Here is a 19,221-nt window from a genome sequence, read left to right as displayed (position 1 = left end):
CATCGACCAGCTGCCTCCTGCACACCCCACGCCAGGGATGTGCCCGCAACCAATGTACATACCCTTGACCAGAATCGAACCTGGGACCTTTCAGTCCGCAGACCGATGTTCTATCCACTGAGCCAAACTGGTTTTGGCTATCCTACTTTAAAATGCTAATTTTCCTATAATTGTACATTATATAACACAGTTTTTATTGAACTATGCATATTTATCAATAGTTTTAAGCCAAAAATATTCTTGGCATCTCATATTTTAAGGACAAAAAACAGAAATAGAGATTCTGAAACTTGAGTTATCCACTTAGTCTTTGCATTGCCTAGGTGCATTTAAAGTACTACTCTAATTGGAAAACTATTTTAGAGTATTATGAAAATAAGTTTGTAAAACACTTAAGTAATTTTTCCATGTATTTTTTTTCACCTCTTCAATACTGTCACCACGAAACTTTTTAGGGTTGTCTTTTAGAGAATATTTCTATAATGCAATGTTATTTCTGAGTGTATATGTATGTATAGATAAATAAATATAAAATATTTTAGATGTAAAATACTGTAGTACAACCCTGGTTTGGACATCTATCCATGAGGTTTATCTTCTTCATTTACAGTGGTTGATAACTTCTATCCCAAGAATAAAGTAGCTCTCTTATCAATTACTTGAAATATTTGAAAGACCAATTATTATTTTAGATCTTCTAAAGCATATTTATATTTTTTTCATCTTACAGCCTCAGGGATTTAGAGATGCTGTTGTTACTACTGCATGCTCATTGCAAACAGAAGGTTCATTGAATTCCCGGAAACGGTCACGAGAATCGGAGGAAGAACAGGAATCCAAAGACTAGTCTCAAAGTATGTGTGTATGTGGGTGTGTATATGTATTAGACATATTTCTTTAAAAGATAAAATCACACTGTGGCATAAATGAATCAGGAGTATATAAAATGAAATATACTTAAATGAATATGATTCTCTGAAAGTTTTTCTGAAGCAGTGTGTCTTGTTTTCATTTTTAGTAACAATCAGTAGGAACGATATAAGTATTATATTTTGCAAATGTGGAAGGCTGATCTCATGAGCCACTCAGGCTGTATTTTTTTGTTCTTTTTTTGCTAATTGCCTAGAAAATCCTAGGGAATTTTTTTTTTATTTTTTTTTTATATTCCTTTTGTGCTCTCTTTAAGTATAGCTTTGATAATTCTTAAAAATGAACCTTTTTTTATTATTGTAAACCCAACATGCTGAGTCAACATATTATTATATTCAGTTTTATGGGTAGGGTACACAATTTAGATGACCAATCTGATTCTGGTTGCTTCAATCCTAAAATCTAAGCCATTTGTTTATTTTTAATATTTTTTTAAAGGTGAAAAGAACCATGTCTTCTTCAGAACTCTTTTAAAAAATATATATTTTATTGATTTTTTACAGAGAGGAAGGGAGAGGATAGAGAGCTAGAAACATTGATGAGAGAAAAACATCAATCAGCTGCCTCCTGCACACCTCCTACTGGGGATGTGCCCACAACCAAGGTACATGCCCTTGACCGGAATCGAACCAGGGATCCTCAGTCCACAGGAAGATGCTCTATCCACTGAGTCAAACCGGTTAGCCAAACATTTTAATATATTAAAAGAAAGACTTTGGAACTATTCTTCCACTTAGAAATTGTCTGGAACATACATCTTTCAGAATAGTCAAGTCAGTAAGCTCACAGTTAATTATTTCTATATTCTGGAATTCTAGGTGTATTTACATTTTCGCTTGAATAATTTTAACTACTTTAAAATTAATCAAAGTTAAAAATTTGGATCGAATGGTTTAAAAATCATTTTAAAATGTTTTAGCATATGATTCTTTGATTCTTTTATTCTCAAATTCATTCACAAAATTTACTTTGATTTCTAGTGGAAGAAAATTATTTAAATACTTTATTATTATACTAGAGACCCAGTGTACGAAATTTGTGCACTGGTAGGGTCCCTAGGCCTGGTCAGCGATCAGGGCTGATTGGGGCCTTCTGGCTGCCAGCGGGGCCCTCCCTTCCACAGAGCTGCCAGCTGCTGGCTGGGGCCTCCCTTCCCCGGCTACCAGCGGAGGTCTTCCTTCATTCTGTGCCACCCCTGGTGGTCAGCTCACATCATAGCAGGTGATTGAACTCCCGGTCTCCCAGTCGAACTCCTGAGAGAACAATTTCCGTATGCCCCCTGGACGCAGCATCCATCCTCATGGAGGGGCTGATAGGTTCAGACATGCCAATGGCGATGGATCCAGCCTTGCCGCTGGGCTCCCACAGTCCCCGGCCAGGCTGATAGGCCCGGACATCCAGCAGTGGCTGAGCAGTGAAGCTGAATGTGCCCCATCCGGCGGCGGTGGATCCAGCCTCACTGCTTGGCCTCCTGTGGTCTCTGGGCAAGTAGACAGGCCCAGACACTCCAGCAGCAGTGGAGTGGCTCCCATGGCTTCCTGCCAGGCCAATAGGCCTGGACTCTCCAGCCTCACCACTTGGCCCATTGGCCCCTGGCCAGGGACAGGCCAGTGCTATCTTTGTTGCATTAATTTGCATACTTGCTCCTGATTGGCTGGTGGGCAAGTCATTATAAAAAATCGCCTATCATATTTATATTTATTTTGCTCTAATCATCAAATCTAGGGTTAGGGAGGTTGTAAGTGATGAATATCAGTGTTACCAGTCATCAGATACAATAGGATTTCACTTTATAAAACATTATAAAGAACTTTATCGCCTGGCCGGTGTGGCTCAGTGGCTGAGCATCGACCTATGAACCAAGAGGTCATGGTTTGATTCCTGGTCAGGGCACAGGCCTGGGTTGCAGGCTTGATTTTCTGTAGGGAGCATGCAGGAGGCAGCAGATCAATGATTCTCATCATTGATATTTCTATCTCCTCCCTTCCTCTCTGAAATCAATAATAATATATTTAAAAAGGAAAAGAACTTTAAATAACTATAAGACTCTGAATATAGACAAAGCCCAGTGATTTGTTTACAACTCTTCTGGTTGCTATTTCTGAAAATATATTTATTTTTCCAGTTAAAAATATAATATATACTTAAATCTCAGTCTGCTTAGATTGTAATAAAATAGCATAGAATTAAAACAACAGAATTTTCTCATAATATTAGAAGCTACAAGTTCAAAAGAACCAGTGTGCCGGCACGGTCTGCTTCTGGTGAGAGCTCCCTTCCCTCCTTGCTTTCTCATTGGGTGCTTATAAGGCCTTTCTTTGGTGAATGGTTCACGGGAGAGGTTTTCCTTCATCTTTTTAATTGTTTAAGAACTTTTAAAGAAATTATCTTAGAGCAAGAGAGGAGAGAGAGAGAAATATCAATTTGTTCCATTGTTTATCTCTTTTTTTAAGGTCACCAAACCTTTCAGTTTAGGACTCCACCCATATGACCTTATTCAACATTAATTACCTCCTAAAAGCCCTGCCCTATCTAAATACAGTCACATTGGAGTTTAGGGCTTAAAAATAGAAATTTTGGGGAGGACACAATTCAGCCAGAGCATTCTAATCCTGGCCCCCAAATTCATGTTGTTCTCACATCCAAAAAATGTATATTGGCTTTCACTCCTTTTTATATATTGTTATGATCACCCTTTTTGGTAATCCATTAATACACAGAAATATATTTGCACACAGTAACACTTACTTATACAATCTTTTTTATATTTATTTTTGTCAATGTCAATTGCATGTTTTACAATGCTCTCACCACAGTTATACAATACAGGCCATTAAAATAGGTTACTATAAAAATTACTCATTCTGGAAAGTGTAGAGCAAACCAATTGATCTGCTTTGAGAAACCTTTTCCACATTGATGCACTTAGGAAATAAATTTGATTCCAAATAAGTTATTAAAGGTATAAAATATAGCCCAACTGGAGTGTCTTAGTTGGTTGAGCGTTGTTTGGTCCACCGAAAGGTTACCAGTTCAAATGTCCCAGGGCACATATCTGAGTTTTGGGTTGGATCCCTGGATGGGGTGGAAGACAACCCACTGAGGTTTCTTTCTCTCATTGATGTGTCTCTCTCTCTCTCCCTTCCCCTCTTACTCTTCTCCTCTTCCACTTTCTCTAAAACTCAATGGAAAAAATATCCTCAAGTGAGGATTTAAGAAAAGGTATAAAACATAATGTATACTAGTAGATGAATTACTAGTAAATGCTCAGATGACCTAACTAAAGGATTTTGGCTAAACTTTTAGCTTGAATTTTGGAATATGTAACTTAAAACACATTTACTAGTATATAGTGCCTTATGATTTTGAAACATTTTTTTAAAAACATTTTTACATTATTTAATTTGCAACTCTGTCAGGTAGAAATGATAAGTTAGCCTTTCTGCTTTTGTTTCTTCCATTTATCCATCCATCTAATGCCTAACACATACACATTTAACAACTACCTGTTGAGCCGAAATCGGTTTGGCTCAGTGGATATAGAGCATCGGCATGCGGACTGAAGGGTCCCAGGTTCCATTCCGGTCAAGGGCATGTACCTGGGTTGTGGGCATGTCCCGGTGGGGGGCGTGCAAGAGGCAGCTGATCGATGACTTTCTCTCATCGATGTTTCTATTGTAACTCTCTATCTCTCTCCCTTCCTCTCTGTAAAAAATCAATAAAATATATATATTTAAAACAAAAACAAAAAACAACTACCTGTTGAATTAATAAATATTTCAAATATATTTAGAAAAAATTTTGTTTTTCAAATGGTCAAATAAAGATACTATTTGGTCTTGCATAAGATGAGGTTTCTGAGCATTTTTTATTATAAAATATGTAACATAATTTAATAGTGGTTTTCTTAAATTTTATAAACTGTGATAAAATAGATATACCGCCGAAACCGGTTTGGCTCAGTGGATAGAGTGTCGGTCTGCGGACTGGAAGGTCCCAGGTTTGATTCTGGTCAAGGGCGTGTACATTGGTTTCGGGCACATCCCCAGTAGGGGGTGTGCAGGAGGCAGCTGGTCGATGTTTTTCTCTCATCGACATTTCTAGCTCTCTATCCCACTCCCTTCCTCTCTGTGGAAAATCAATAAAATATATTTTAAAAAAAAATCAAAATAAACAAGAAATCTAATGAACAAAATAAACTGGTGAATAAAATAGAATCAGAGGCATGGAAACAGAACAGACTGATGAATCTCAAAGAGAAGGGGGAAGGGAGGTGGGAGGAGAGTAACCAAAGATCTTACCTATGGATACAGACAGTAAAGTGGTGAAGGCCTGGGGTGGGGCAGGAACCGGGTGGAAGGGGGCACGGGCAGGGAAAAGGGGGAACATCTGTAATACTCTCAACAATAAAGATTTAACTAAAAAATAAAAAAAATAGATATACCACAAAGTTAGCCTTTAACCATTTTTAAGTGTACAGGTCAGTGTCAATTATATATACAATATTGTACAACCATCACTACAATTTGTGAAATTTCATTACCTCAAACAGAAATTCTGTACCCATTAAGTAATAATACCTGTTCTCCTTCCAGTTTCTGGTAATCTCTTGTGTCTCCTTCCTGCTTGAAAAAGCCAGCTGCATATTCAGTTGCCAGCCCTCTCCACGCGTGTGCCTCCAAACCTCTGCTTTTACTTTTGCAGCTCCTCTGAGTCTCAGTGTGCTTTTATATTTCCTTCTAGTTGTAGAATTTCCACTCAGCCACCTTCCTGTGGTTCTGGATGATGTCCATTATGTCTTTTAGTTTTAGTTTTGAAGTTATTGTGCAAGGAAGCAGTTCAGGTGTTTACCTATACTGCCATCTTGGTTTCTCCTTCGCATCTTTATTTTTTCATGCCTTTCCCTTATTTATAAAACAAGATAGGACTAAATGATTGTCACCAAATTCATTGGTTTAATTTTGTGGTTTCTGCTTTTATAAAGGCATTATTAGTCACTTTAAATGAGCAATAGTGGAAATATGGGAAATAGTGACACATTTTTAAAAAATTTTAAATATCAATACAAGGGTTTCTATTTCAATACATTATATTTCAGTTTTGATACATGATGTTGAAATGTTCTCTTGCTTAAAAAAATTAGTTACAGAAGCAAGACTGGCTGTTCATAATATGTATTTTTAGTTAATGTTAGTACCTAAATTTACCATTACTGTTAAGATTTACAGAACAGTTTGTTCCCTCAGAATTGATTTTGACCTAAAATATGTTGACAAGCCCTGGCTGGTTTGGTTCACTGGGTAGAGCGTCAACCTGAGGACTCAAGGGTCCCAGGTTTGATTCTGGTCAAGGGCATGTACCTTGGTTGCAGGCACATCCCTAGTTGGGGGGTGTAGAGGAGGCAGCTAATCGATGTTTCTCTCTTATTGATGTTTCTAATTCTCTATCCCTCTCCCTTCTTCTCTGTAAAAAATCAATAAAATATATTTTAAAAATAATGTTGACAAAATTTCATGTATTTTTTACTGCAGTATATTCCTTTGTCTGTTTTCAGATTTAATTCACCATTGACATAAGCCTTTATTTTGCTTCAACTATCCATTTGACTCTCATGTGTAATAAGAAGTGAGTTTTTTAAACATATTACTCTGATAGTAATTTTTTGTGTAGCCTGTTTTATGAGAATATAAAAGTTGGATTCTTTCAGAAATGGTTAAGAACTTATTAAGAGATTATGTTTTAACTATTTTCAAAATAAAAAATCAACAGATAAAAGGTAAAAGCAAAATAACAAAGTAGAGAGAATTTGTATTGAGTAATGTGAATCAAGGGAAAGAAAAAAACTTAATTGGTTTATGTAAATCACATGGTATAATGCTGAGGAGGCATACCAGTTCTAAAGAGAAAAATATATTTATGGCCTTTTAAAAAAATTATTTTTTAATATATGATATTTGCACAGGATTTTAAATGTAATGAAAAGTCTTTTTTCCCCTCCTGTTCCTTAGTCACTCAGTTTATTTATAGAAGGAAACTATCATCAGTTTCTTTTTTAAAAACACATTTTTTAAAAACAAACTTTTTTTATTGATTTCAGAGAGGAAGGGAGAGGAGGAGAGAGATAGAAACATCAATGATGAGAGTGAACCATTGATTGGCTGCCTTCTGCATGACCCCTACTGGGGATCAAGCCCACAACCCAGTCATGTGCCCTTGACTGAAATCAAACCTGGGACCCATCAGTCCACAGGCCAACGATGTATCCACTGAGCCAAACCAGCTAGGGCTATTATCAGTTTCTTGTGTAATCTTCCAGAGCTATTCCAGATACCTAAAATAATGAAAGTGTAACATGCTAATTAGATCAGACAGCCAAATGACCTTCCAGATGACCTTCTGGATGAAGCCAGGGCTGTGAGGGCCAAGCCCCTTGCATGAATTTTGTGCATCAGGCTTTTAGCCTATCTACACTAATAAAAGAGAAACATGCAAATTGACAGTCCCTCCACTCTGCCCACCAGCCAAACAGGAGAGATTATGCAAATTAACCCAACAAAGATGGCAGTTAATTTGCATACGCAGACACAGAGTGAAGACTGAAGACAGCATAGAAGGAAGCCAAGCACTGTAGAAGGGAGTGAAGCGGAAGAGATGGGAGGTAGCAAGGCAGTGGAGACCGGAGCTAAGCCTACCGAGGTAGGCTTCACTCTCTTCTCTGCTTTGCTCAGGCCACAGGAAGCCCTATTCTTGCAGGAATCTTCCTGCGATGGGCTTCTAGTGTATATATAAAAGCATATAATGCAAATTGACCAGGCGATGGGACGACCTGTTGGCTATGACAGGCACTGATCACCTGGAGGCAGATACTCAATGCAGGAGCTGCCCCCATCCTGCAGGCCCCAATTAGAGCCTGCAGGTCAACCTTTCAGTTCTTCCCCATGGCCGGCAGGATAGGATTGCCCAATGGGGAACCAGGAACTGGGGGTGGGTAGTAGCGGCAGGTGACTCTGGAGCCTGTTACCCATGGGTTGCCTCACACACAGAGGGCGACCGGTGGCGGCAGTTGGCAGCCAGGGAAGATCGGCCCTGATTGTAGGCCAGGCATAGGGACCCTGCCTGTGCAAATATTATATGTGAAGGAACCAAACTTATTTTGCATAGATATTTTGCTTTGCTTCTTTTGTGCAAATAACTGCAGTTTTCTGTATTGATATTTAGGAATATGGAGGTTCATCAAACCTTAATAGTCCTCAACTTGCAGAATTACTGGAAAAAACATGGCAACATTGGTGCCAGATATGTCATTTATAGCTCATTCTTTCATAAGGCAGCAAACCACTTCATATGCCCTAATCATTTCCTTTCTGGAGAAGATAAAGTATTGTGTCAGCATGCTTACCACGTGTGGTAATTGGTAATGTCTGTACCGCATGGCTTACTTTTAACCTTGTCCAACACAGCTCTTCTACCTCCTATGATTACCATATGTTACATCACTAGGTTAATGGAATCATTTCCATCTTTCCCTTCTAGTCACAAATGTCATTGTGGCTCAATTCCATCAGCACTACACTCAGTGAAGAATAAAGTGTTCAGTACTCTGAGCATAGAAGAAATCTTTGTAATTTTCATATTTAGTGGCTTGCTTAATTTTCATTTAAAAAATTAGCTGAATTTTTTAATGAATGCTCCACTGTGGAGAATGTGTGTCTGCTAATTAAAATAGAAAATGATCATGTCATTCTCAACTCTTGCATGTAAATACATAAAGGCAATTAAAAATTAGATGATACTAATAAAGATTATTTTTTATCATCATAAAGCACTTTTTGTTTTTGTTTTTAAGTGAAAACTAGTAGCAAAAGATTGAAGTGGATTTAAAAAATAGTCAATTTATTCTAGAACCTTTTTTTTATAGAAGGAATCTATAATAATAAAAGCATAATATGCTAATTAGACCAGACAGCTGAACGACCTTCCAGATGTCAATTATTTTCACCTTTATTGAGGTATACTTTGCGTATACTATACTTAACTAAAATGTACACTTTGACAATTTTTGACAAATACACCTATATAACCACATAGTCAAAATATAGAATATTATAATCCCACAAAGTTCCCTCTTAATCTTTTGCCATGACCCCTCCACACCAGCTCAGTCCCAGGTGACCACTAATGTGCTTTCTTTCACTATAGTTTTTTAAATTTTATCTTTATTTTTTTATTTATTTATTTTTTTAAATATATGTTTTATTGATTTTTTACAGAGAGGAAGGGAGAGGGATAGAGAGCTAGAAACGTCGATGAGAGAGAAACATCGACCAGCTGCCTCTTGCACACCCCCTACCGGGGATGTGCCCGCAACCAACGTACATGCCCTTGACCGGAATTGAACCTGGGACCTTTCAGTCCGCAGACCGACGCTCTACCACTGAGCCAAACCGGTTTCGGCAAATTTTATCTTTATTATTGAAAGTAATAACAGATGTATCCTTTTTTCACTATAGTGATTGCCAGTACAAGAATTTCATATAATAGGAATCATATAGTATGCACTCTTTTGTGCTTGGAGTTTTTTGGTTTTTACTCAGCATATTTTTGAGATTTGTCCATGTTGTTGTGTTTATCAGTAGTTCATTTTTTATTTTGTTAATCCTCACCTAAGGATATTTTTTTCCATTGATTTTTAGAGAGAGTAGAAGGGGTAGAGAAATATAGATGAGAGAGACACACATTGATTGGTTGCCTTCTGCGTGCACCCTGACGGGCTGGGGATCAAATGTGCAACCCAGGTAAGTGCCCTTGACTGGGAATTGGACCTGTGATCCTTCGGCACGCAGGTCAATGCTCTGTTCAGTTGAGTAACAGTTCATTTTTTTTGAGGTGGGGTGCAGGGAGGTGGCTTCAGTACTCCCTAATCCCCCCAGTGGCTGCTGGTACAAAAGCCCACAACTGGAGACTTAAAACAACAGAAATTTATTCTCTCATAGTTCTTTAAAAAACAAACAAACAATTTTATTGATTTCAGAGAGGAAGGGAAAGGGATAAAAAAAAAATAGAAATACCGGTATCAACGATGAGAGAAAATCACTGATTGGCTGCTTCCTGCACGCCCCCAACTGGGGACTGAGCCGGAAACCCGGGCATGTGCCCTTGACTGGAATCGAACCTGGGACCCTTCAGTCCGCAGGCCAACGCTGTATTCTCTGAGGCAAACCAGCTAGGGCAAAAGTTCATTTTTATTGCTAAGTAGTATTCCATTGTATGAATATGTCATAACCTACTTATCCATTCACCTATTGATGGACATCTGGATTATTTCCAAGTTTGAGCTATTAATGAATTAGCTATTAAAACTATTGTGAACATAACATACACTTTTTTGTGATATGTATATGTTTGGTGGACATATTTTCACTTCTTGTGGATAAATATCTGGGAGAAGAATTGCTGGGTCATATGATAAGAACTGTCAAGCACAATTCCTTTTAAACTTATGTCACCATTAACAAATATCCATAAAAGGACATTGTACATTTTCTCAAAAGAGCTATGGCTTAGAGAGGGAACAATTCTTATGAGAAAAAATTCTCAAAATTGAAATACCTTTGATAACATGCTTTTCATAGTTCAATGTTTTAATAGTAAGAAAGGGAATGAGGGAAGTATAAGAGGTGAGGAACTAAAAAAGAAAGTAAAGCAATGCAAAATAATGACTAAAAAGATTCTTTGACAAAGGCAGAATCATCCTACACAGCTGCTCTGAGATCCCAGCACTGCTGTCAGCAACCTTCTGGCAAAGCTACCCTGTCAAATGGATGCACTAAGATTGATCTTTTGTGAAGTAATATCTTTATTAATATACGCAAACACACCTCTCATTTATTGTAATATAGCGGCGTGGGCTTTTTCTTTTAGTAGTAATGTTTCCCCAACATATAACACTTCCCTTTGATATGTGGGCTGAGTCATAAATTAATGTCACAAATGAATGTCACCTAGATGACAAAGGCAACCACATTACCAAATAGGAAGGTGTAGCTTCATGTGAATTGTTACAGTCGAAAGCTATGTACTCTTGAACTCAATGTCATTATGTCAGATTCTGAGATACTAAGTAGTTGTTGGAATGTAAAATTGTGCACATTTAAGTTTGCAGTCTTAAAAGTTTTGTCAGTCTTTTCTAGACGTTCTGAAATGGAAATAGAACAGGTGGATTAAAAATAAAGAAAATGAGTTTAAAGACTTCTTGGCATCTCATAGAGAAGTTGCTTTACACTGGTGATGTTTTAAACAAATCACATATAAATACATTGAACTTGTCTGGAAACAGACTTATTTATTGGGTCTTTATATTTACCTATGAGACAAAAATAAATAGTTATAGAGGACTCATGTGCATTACTTACTATACACTTTCCACCATTTATTATTTAATCTCCAGCTGGGAGAGAGTATGTATTTTATGTGATGCCATAATGTACATTAGTGAGCACAACCCACTTAATCTTAAAATAACAGTATCAGGTCAGAGATTTAGAATACAGTATTACGTTTAAAAAATTGGTAGGGAGCCAAAACCGGTTTGGTTCAGTGGATAGAGCATTGTCCTACGGACTGAAAGGTCCCGGATTCAATTCCGGTCAAGGGCATGTACCTTGGTTGAGGGCATATCCCCAGAAGGGGGTGTGCAAGAGGCAGCTGATCGATGATTCTCTCTCATTGATGTTTCTAACTCTCTATCCCTCTTTCTTCCTCTCTAAAAAATCAATAAAATATATATTTTTTAAAATTGGTAGGGAGACTCCTTCTGCCATTTAATTGACTATAAATGGCATATTTCAAACCTTAAATCCAACTGAAACCTAGAAACAATGGAGAGGATGGGCAGATAATTTATAAATATGGGTTTTTTTTAGATATAGAGGTGAACATATTTTTCAAAGTAGAGAAAGAATATGTTTGCTGAATTACATGTTACATGGACATAGCAGTATGCAGAAAGGCTGCTATCATCCATACAGCCTCTCCCTTTCCCAAACCCTCACTCAGTAAGGCTTAAAATAATAGGTTTGTGTATAATTTGGTAAGAAAATTTGAATCATTTAAAGTTTCAGTTTCAATCTAAAAGAAAGACTGGGGAGATGAAGAAGAAGAGCAAACAAAATGGGGGGAAAATACATATTATGTAATAATGTATAGTATATATTATGCAGAGACTAAAGAAGGGTGAGCTGGAACACTAATGTCTTTGCAGTGGAAAGATCTGGATTTGCTCCTTGTTGCATCACTGCATGTGACCTTGAGCAAAGTCACAATGTCTTTACTGCTCAGTTTCATCTATAATGGTGGTGTCTTCTACCTTAAGGCATTATTGAGAGGATTAAAGGGACGAAAACCTATCCTATATTAATGTCATCCACAAAGTACTCACAAGGTAGCATCTTTCAACAGAGAAAGACGCCAAGGCAAGGCAGGAACAGATAAGGAATCCAATCAAAGTGGGAACCCACAGACTTGGAGATGCCTTGGTTCACTTTATCCCCTTCAGGCTAGGCTAGGGTATCCGTACGATAAAGATACTCAGAGTTGGAGAGACGGCGCGAGTCAAGTGTCCGTTGGACTTCGGGAACTCGACGGGGAGGGACCCTGGAATTAATTAGAGCCGGTTGTCATGGCAACAGTCTCTAGGCAGCGTGGGCTGAGCTCTCGAGGATGGGCCTCCGCGGGACCCCGAGCGCGTGCCCGCCGCCAACTTTCCCTCCAGATCCGAGGAGCGGCGCGCCCCGCCCCCGCGCCCGCCGCGCACGTCGGCACTCGGCGGCGCGCACGCCTGCGGAGCCCTCTCCAGGCAGCCGGTGCTGATCGCTCGCTCGTGCCGGTGCGGCCGCCCGCCGCCCTTGTGGAAGCCGAGGCTCGAGGGCCGCCCCCTCCCCTTCCTGGGCTTCCCCCCACCCACTTCCCGCTGGGCGCCGGGGCGACGGCAGCGATGGCCGGCTGCGGTCCTGAGGAGAAAACTTACCGGCGCTTCCTGGAGCTGTTCCTGGGCGAGTTTCGCGGACCCTGCGGCGGCGGCGAGCCGGAGCCGGAGCCCGAACCCGAACTCGAGTCAGAGCCGGAGCCCGAGCCCGAGCCCGAGCCGGAGCCCGAGTCCGAGTCCGAACTGGTAGCGGCTGAGGCGGCCGAGGAGGCTTCGAGTGAGGAGCCCGGGGAGGAGGCGGCCGCGGTCGCCGGAGCGGAGGAGGGGGAGCAGGAGCAGGACCACGACCCCGAGCCGGAGCCGGAGGAGGAGGAGGCGGTGGAGGACGAGGCGGCGGCGGCGGAGGGCGAGGAGGAGGCAGCGGCCACCCCGGGGCAGTCGGCCGTGCCGCCGCCGCCGCCGCCGCCGCAGCCCCAGCTGCCGCCGCTGCCCCCGCTCCCACGGCCGCTGTCGGAGCGCATCACCCGCGAGGAGGTGGAGGGCGAAAGCCTGGACCTGTGCCTGCAGCAGCTCTACAAATAGTTAAGTAGCGGGGCTCGGCCGGGGGTGGGCCCGCTCGCTGTCCCCGCCGCGGCACCCCTCCAACTGCTCTCTTCCCCGCTCCTCAGCCCCCACCCCCGCGCCTGGCGTCGCCGAAAGCGCCCCCGCGGCTCCGGCTCCGGCTCCGGCGGGCGGACGGGCGGCTGCGGGCTGCCCACGCCCGCCCCGGCCCCCGCGCCCTCCCGCCGGGCCAGGCCCTTCCCCCCTGGTCACCTCCACCTCCCACTTCTGGGTCCGCTTCACAGACCCTCTCCCCTTCGCGCCTCGGAAGGTCCTGGGAGCTCCGTCCTCCCAGGTCCCCTCCTCCCAGGGCTTTCCCCCCGCCCCTGCCCGGGTCTGTCTGTCTCCCCGGGTCTGAGCGCCTTGTTTGGCGGCTGATGAGCGGTGCCTCCTGCGTAACCGCACCGACAGGGATCATGCCGGCCCGTGGCCACCGGAGAGAGATTCGAGTTGGAAGTGAAGAGTTTCTTTAGATGCCTTCATACACTGGAGTCTGGTTATCCCAGTGAAAAGACGTATGATAAAGTCGTGATTGAGGGGCGTGGGGAGGAATTGGGAGGTGAAGGGTAAGCAGCATTTTACAAGCTGAGCCTTCAGGTGAGAGACAAGCCCTCATTCGTTCAAGTGGACAAGTCAAGGCTGGCTTGACGAAATTGCCATTAGATGCAGCATTTTCAGCCCATTAAGTAGATGGGGTCGGGGAGAGAAAGCAGATGGCTTAGCTACACACAGATGCAAGTCGAAAATAGAAAGGTCAAGGCTTTGCCTTTCATCCCAGTTCTGGGTTTTAGGGGCTTGAAATAGAAACGGTTTGCCATCGCGTCTCTTTCTAAATCGAATTGTTCTGAAATAAAATGACAGGAGAATACTAACAAGTTTCTGGGAACATTGGTAAGCCTGGGAGTGTTTTGCCGTTCTGCTGGTTGTTGTAATGAAAGGTGTAAAACTTTGCCCCCATTCCCCCCCCCCCCTCCCCCAAAAGTTTTCTACTGCAAGATTCACTACAATTAAGTTCACACTCACGTCTTGGATCCTCTCAAAGGCTTCAATTAAGAGAAAGGCCTGGAAAGTAAATGTTTTTGTCTTCATTCAACCTATCAGATAGCTGATCAAAATTTTCCTCTTAAAGCTGAAGCTTAGCATTAGGTAAGAAACATTTAACTTATTGCTGTAGAAATGGACTGTGCTGATGTTCCACACTTTATAAGAGATTTAAATTTAAATTTTGAAATACTCTCCGATTACTGAAGTAATAATGTTTCTTGGCGAATTAAAAAAAAAAAGTGGTGTGTAATACCACCACCCATGTGGAATGACAAACAGTATTAACATTTTAGAGTCGTCCTAGTGTTTGTAATTTGCCATTGAAAGGGCTTCCGAAATGTCACTTTTTTTTTTTAACACTATAAAAACACTTAAAGCTTCTTTTTACAAACAAAATGAAATGTTTAATAAAGTGGAAGAATTTATCTCAGAGAATCAGACTGATGCTATTTTGGACAGTTTTTACCTTTGCAAATGCTGTTGCAGAACTTAAAGAGAGAAACATTAGGGAAGTTCCATTAAAAAGAGAGTCATTAGTTAAGAATAACTATAAACATTTGTCATTCAAGGCTTTTAAAGGAATGAAATCTGCTCTAGACCCATTGGCTCAGTCCACCTGGGTCTTTGAAGGGTCCCAGGTTGGGTTCAATTCCCATCAAGGGCCGGTCAATGATTCTCATCGTTGATATTTCTGTCTCTTTCCCTATCCCTTCCTCTCTGAAAATCAATAAAAATGTATTTTTTAAAAAAGAATGAGCCGGGACCGGTTTGGCTCAGTGGATAGAGCGTCGGCCTGCGGACTGAAAGGTCCCGGGTTCGATTCCGGTGAGGGGCATGTACCTTGGTTGCCGGCACATTAATATGTTTTCTTGATTTTTTTTACAGAGAGGAAGGGAGAGATATAGAGAGCTAGAAACGTCGATGAGAGAGAAACATCCACCAGCTGCCTCTTGCACCTCCCTACAGGGGATGTGCCCGCAACTCAGGTACATGCCCTTGACCGGAATCGAACCTGGGACCTTTCAGTCCTCAGGCCAATGCTCTATCCACTGAGCCAAACAGGCTAGGGCTCTCATCGATGTTTCTAACTCTCTATCCCTCTCTCTTCCTCTCTGTGAAAAATCAATAAAATATATTTAAAAAAAATAAAAATAAAAAAAGAATGAAATCTGTATAAAGATGATGACAAGTAGATGTATGTTTTTCCATTTCGAAGGGCAGTGAGATTAGTTTCGATAAATGTGTAAACTAGAAAAAGTATTTAAAAGATCCAATGGCTATGTAATGAAGAATAAAGTGAATTTGAAGTAATACTATCAAAATTAAAGTTGGAAGATATTACTTTGCTTTAAGTCAAATTTCATCATTTATACTGTTTTGGGCAGAGGCCATTACCTGTTTTTATTCATATATAAAATGGCTGGTTTGTTTATGTAAACTAACTTTAAAAATTTTAACAGATAAACCAAAAACTAAAAAAGAACCCCACAGAACTTAGAAATACTTTTAATGCTTTGTTTTTATTTTATTTATAAAAGAAGTCATATCACTTAGTTACAAAAATCAATATTGGAAGACATGGTAGGGCTAGATCATTTTCTGCCCAAGCACTTTATTTTACATATGAGAAAACTATGGATTCAGAAATGACAGATTATGTACAAATAATTTCAACAGTTCTCAATACAAAACTTCCCAATATGCCAAGGTTGTGGGTTTGATCCCTGGTCAGGGCACATACAAAAATCAACTGGTGAATGCATAATTAAGTGGAACAACAAATAAATAGAAAAACTCCCTGACATATTTGCAATGTTGGGTTCTCAAATTTCCCAAGAAATATTCTTAAATAACTCTGATTAGGAATATGTTGGAATTGCCTATTGGGGAAGGTGAAGATTGTTTTTCTAAGTATTTTCTCAAATACCCACCTACTCTATTTATTTTGGGATATCTTAATATTTTAAAAAAATTATCAAGCTTGGGAGGGTATGTATGGGACGGGGGGAATGATAAGATATGTACACAGATAATTTAATAATTAAAAAAATAAAATAAAAATTATCTAGCTTGTCAAATGCATGCTTAAGTTCTTAAGTGAGGTTACCTGAACTATATATTCACTAATTTGATAGTTGGGATTGGTGTAAAAAGAAATTAACAGTGTTTAATGCCAGTTTCTTAAATCGCTAGTGTTTTTTTCTTGTAAGTATTTTCGAAGTATACAATAAATAGCTGCTAAGGTTCTCTGAAGAGAAAAATAAAGGTCCTCATCCATAGGTGTACGATTTTAATCCAGTCTCTTCCTGCACCCCCCACATCCCTTTCACCCTGATAATTATCAATCCACTCTCTTTCTTTGCCCCTGATTCTATTATATTCAGTTTATTCTGTTCTTCAGATTTTTAATTCACTTGATTTTTAGATTCACTTGTTGATATATATGTATTTGTTGATCATAATTTTTGTCTTTTTTCTTCTTCTTCCTCTTTTTAAAGAATACCTTTCAGCATTTCATATAATACTGGTTTGGTGGTAATGAAGGGTCCTTTAGCTGTTTCTTATCTGTGAAGCTCTTTAGCTGACCTTCAATTCTGAATAACTTTGCTGGTAGAGTAATCTTGTTTGTAGGTTCTTGCTATTAATCACTTTGAATATTTGTTGCCACTCCCTCTTGGCCTGCATAGTTTCTGTTGAGAAATCAGCTGATAGTCATATGGCTGCTCCCTTATAGGTAACTGTTTTTCTCTTGCTGCTTGTAAGATTCTCTCTGTCTTTTGCCCTTGGCATTTTAATTATGATGTGTCTTGGTGTGGTCCTCTTTGGATTCCTTTTGTTTGGGGTTCTGTGCGCTTCCTGGACTTGTAAGTCTATTTCTTTCACCAGGTGGGGGAAGTTTTCTGACATTATTTCTTCAAATAGGTTTTCAGTATCTTGCACTCTCTATTCTTCTGGCACCCCCATAATTCTGATGTTGGTACACTTGAAGTTGTCCCAGAGGCTCCTTACACTATCTTCAACTTTCTGGATTCTCTTCTCTTCTTGCTTCTCCAGAGTGTCCTTTGCCTCTTTGTATTCCAAATCTTTGACTTGATTCTTGCATTCCTTTAGTTTGCTGTTGGGTTTCTTGTATATTTTTTATTTCAGTCAGTGTATGTTTAATTTCTAGTTGGTCCTTTTTCATATCCTCAAGGGTCTCATTAAATTTATCAGCCTTTTCTAGGAAATTCTTGAAAAACCTTATAACCATGGTTTTGAACTCTATATCCAGTCTTTTGTTCTCTTCCATTTCTTTCATTTGAGATCTATTTCCTTGTCTCGGCATTTCTGCTGCTTCCCTGAGTTGGTAAGATGGCTTTGTGTGTTTGGTGTCCTATATGGCCTGGGGGGTCAGCCTCCTCAGTTACCTGAGGAAGACACTCTTGGTTCACCCCTTTATCGACTGTGTGCTCAGCTTTGTTGTAGTTAAGCCTTGATTGCTGTTGGGAAGAATTGACCTCCAGGCCAATTGGATGTGAGTATCAGCTGTGTCTACTCATGTATTGGATACCTTCCGTATTGGAGACACTCTTATAGGATCAGACTTGCAAAATTGCAAAAGCCTCTGTTCTCAGCTTGGATGGGGCAGAGTCTCATGGCTGAGCTGACAGTCTTGGCTTCCAGTCAGTCCTGCCTTTGTGCGTGCCTCAGACCTCTGCCTTCCATGGCTCCCCTGAGTTTCCACCTGGCAGTCCAGGTTCCCCCTTCAAGAGTGTGGGTGCCCTACGACCTCACCCGGAATTGGGTTGGGTCTCTGTAGTCTGGAGCTTCTGACTCTTTCCACTGTGGAGAGGCCCAGCAACCTCCACAGTCAGACCTCTCTGCGCACACACTCACATGACTGTAGACTCTGCCTGCTGCGGCTCCCAGCTCCCCTGGTCAGGGCACATACAAAAATCAACTGGTGAATGCATAATTAAGTGGAACAACAAATAAATAGAAACTCTGAGTCTCTGGATGCCTTTCTCTACAGTCCAGACTCCATCCATACGAGCCTGGGTCCACGGGGTTTTGGACGGGGTTGCGGTTTAGTGCAGTTGTAACTGGGGTTCATTGCAGCCGGGGGCTTTCTTTCCCCTCCTGCCAGCCAGGCACTTGGCCGCCCTTCCTCTCTGCACATGAGCGTCTCCCTACCAGCACTTTGCAGCTTCCCTGATCCGTGAGCCTCTCTCTTTCTTTCTAGTTGTAGATTTTCCCACTCAGCCAGCTTTCCTGTGGTTTTGGATGATGTCCGTTCTGTCTTTTAGTTGTTTTGAAATTGTTGTACAAGGTGGCAGTTTAGGTGCTTACCTAGGTTGCCATCTTGGTTTCTCCTCCTTTTTCATTTTTTAAAAAAAATATATTTTATTGATTTTTGTACAGAGAGGAAGGGAGAGAGATAGAGAGTTAGAAACATCAATGAGAGAGAGTCATCGATCAGCTGCCTCCCGCACACCCCCCACTGGGGATATGCCCGCAACCAAGGTACATGCCCTTGACCGGAATCGAACCCGGGGCCCCTCAGTTCCCAAGCCGACGCTCTATCCATTGAGCCAAACCGGTCTCGGCTCCTTTTTCATTTTTAAAAGTTAAAAGAGAATAAATATTTTTGCTCAGTTACTTTGGAGTCTGTATTAATGTCATGTATCCAATATGAGGTTTTTTTAGAAGCCAGTAAAATACATACTGGTTATAATGATCAGTGG

General features: G+C 40.8%; 3 protein-coding genes across 7 annotated transcripts in view; 2 read left to right on the top strand and 1 right to left on the bottom strand.

Annotated features, from left to right (window-relative positions):
* RAD51C (RAD51 paralog C) overlaps positions 1–8,744 on the top strand; it is a 28,965-nt gene extending 20,221 nt beyond the window's left edge. For 2 of the 4 annotated variants that reach the window (XM_084862597.1, XM_084862599.1), the window contains exon 9: positions 731–984. In XM_084862597.1, coding sequence (XP_084718723.1) covers positions 731–847 — 117 coding nt within the window. In that variant the 3' untranslated portion in view covers positions 848–984. Of the gene's footprint in view, positions 1–730; positions 1,031–7,451 lie in introns of those variants that run through there. The other 2 variants (XM_084862596.1, XM_084862598.1) reach the window with 2 other exon arrangements.
* Positions 1–19,221, bottom strand: part of LOC311610938 (E3 ubiquitin-protein ligase TRIM37) — a 267,677-nt gene that overhangs the window by 99,076 nt on the left and 149,380 nt on the right. The window lies entirely within an intron of this gene.
* Positions 12,472–19,221, top strand: part of PPM1E (protein phosphatase, Mg2+/Mn2+ dependent 1E) — a 77,076-nt gene continuing 70,326 nt past the window's right edge. For both annotated transcript variants that reach the window (XR_014793042.1, XM_084862559.1), the window contains exon 1: positions 12,472–13,434. Coding sequence is in view for 1 of the 2 variants with exons in the window: in XM_084862559.1 (XP_084718685.1) it covers positions 12,608–13,434 (827 nt within the window). In the remaining variant the exon portion in view is untranslated. The remainder of the gene's footprint in view (positions 13,435–19,221) is intronic.

The sequence above is a fragment of the Pipistrellus hanaki genome, assembly GCF_964339955.1.
Source record: "Pipistrellus hanaki genome assembly, chromosome: 16".
Classification (NCBI taxonomy): Eukaryota; Metazoa; Chordata; class Mammalia; order Chiroptera; family Vespertilionidae; genus Pipistrellus; species Pipistrellus hanaki.
Note: the sequence above shows the minus strand (reverse complement) of the source record. Positions and strands in the feature narration are given on the sequence as shown.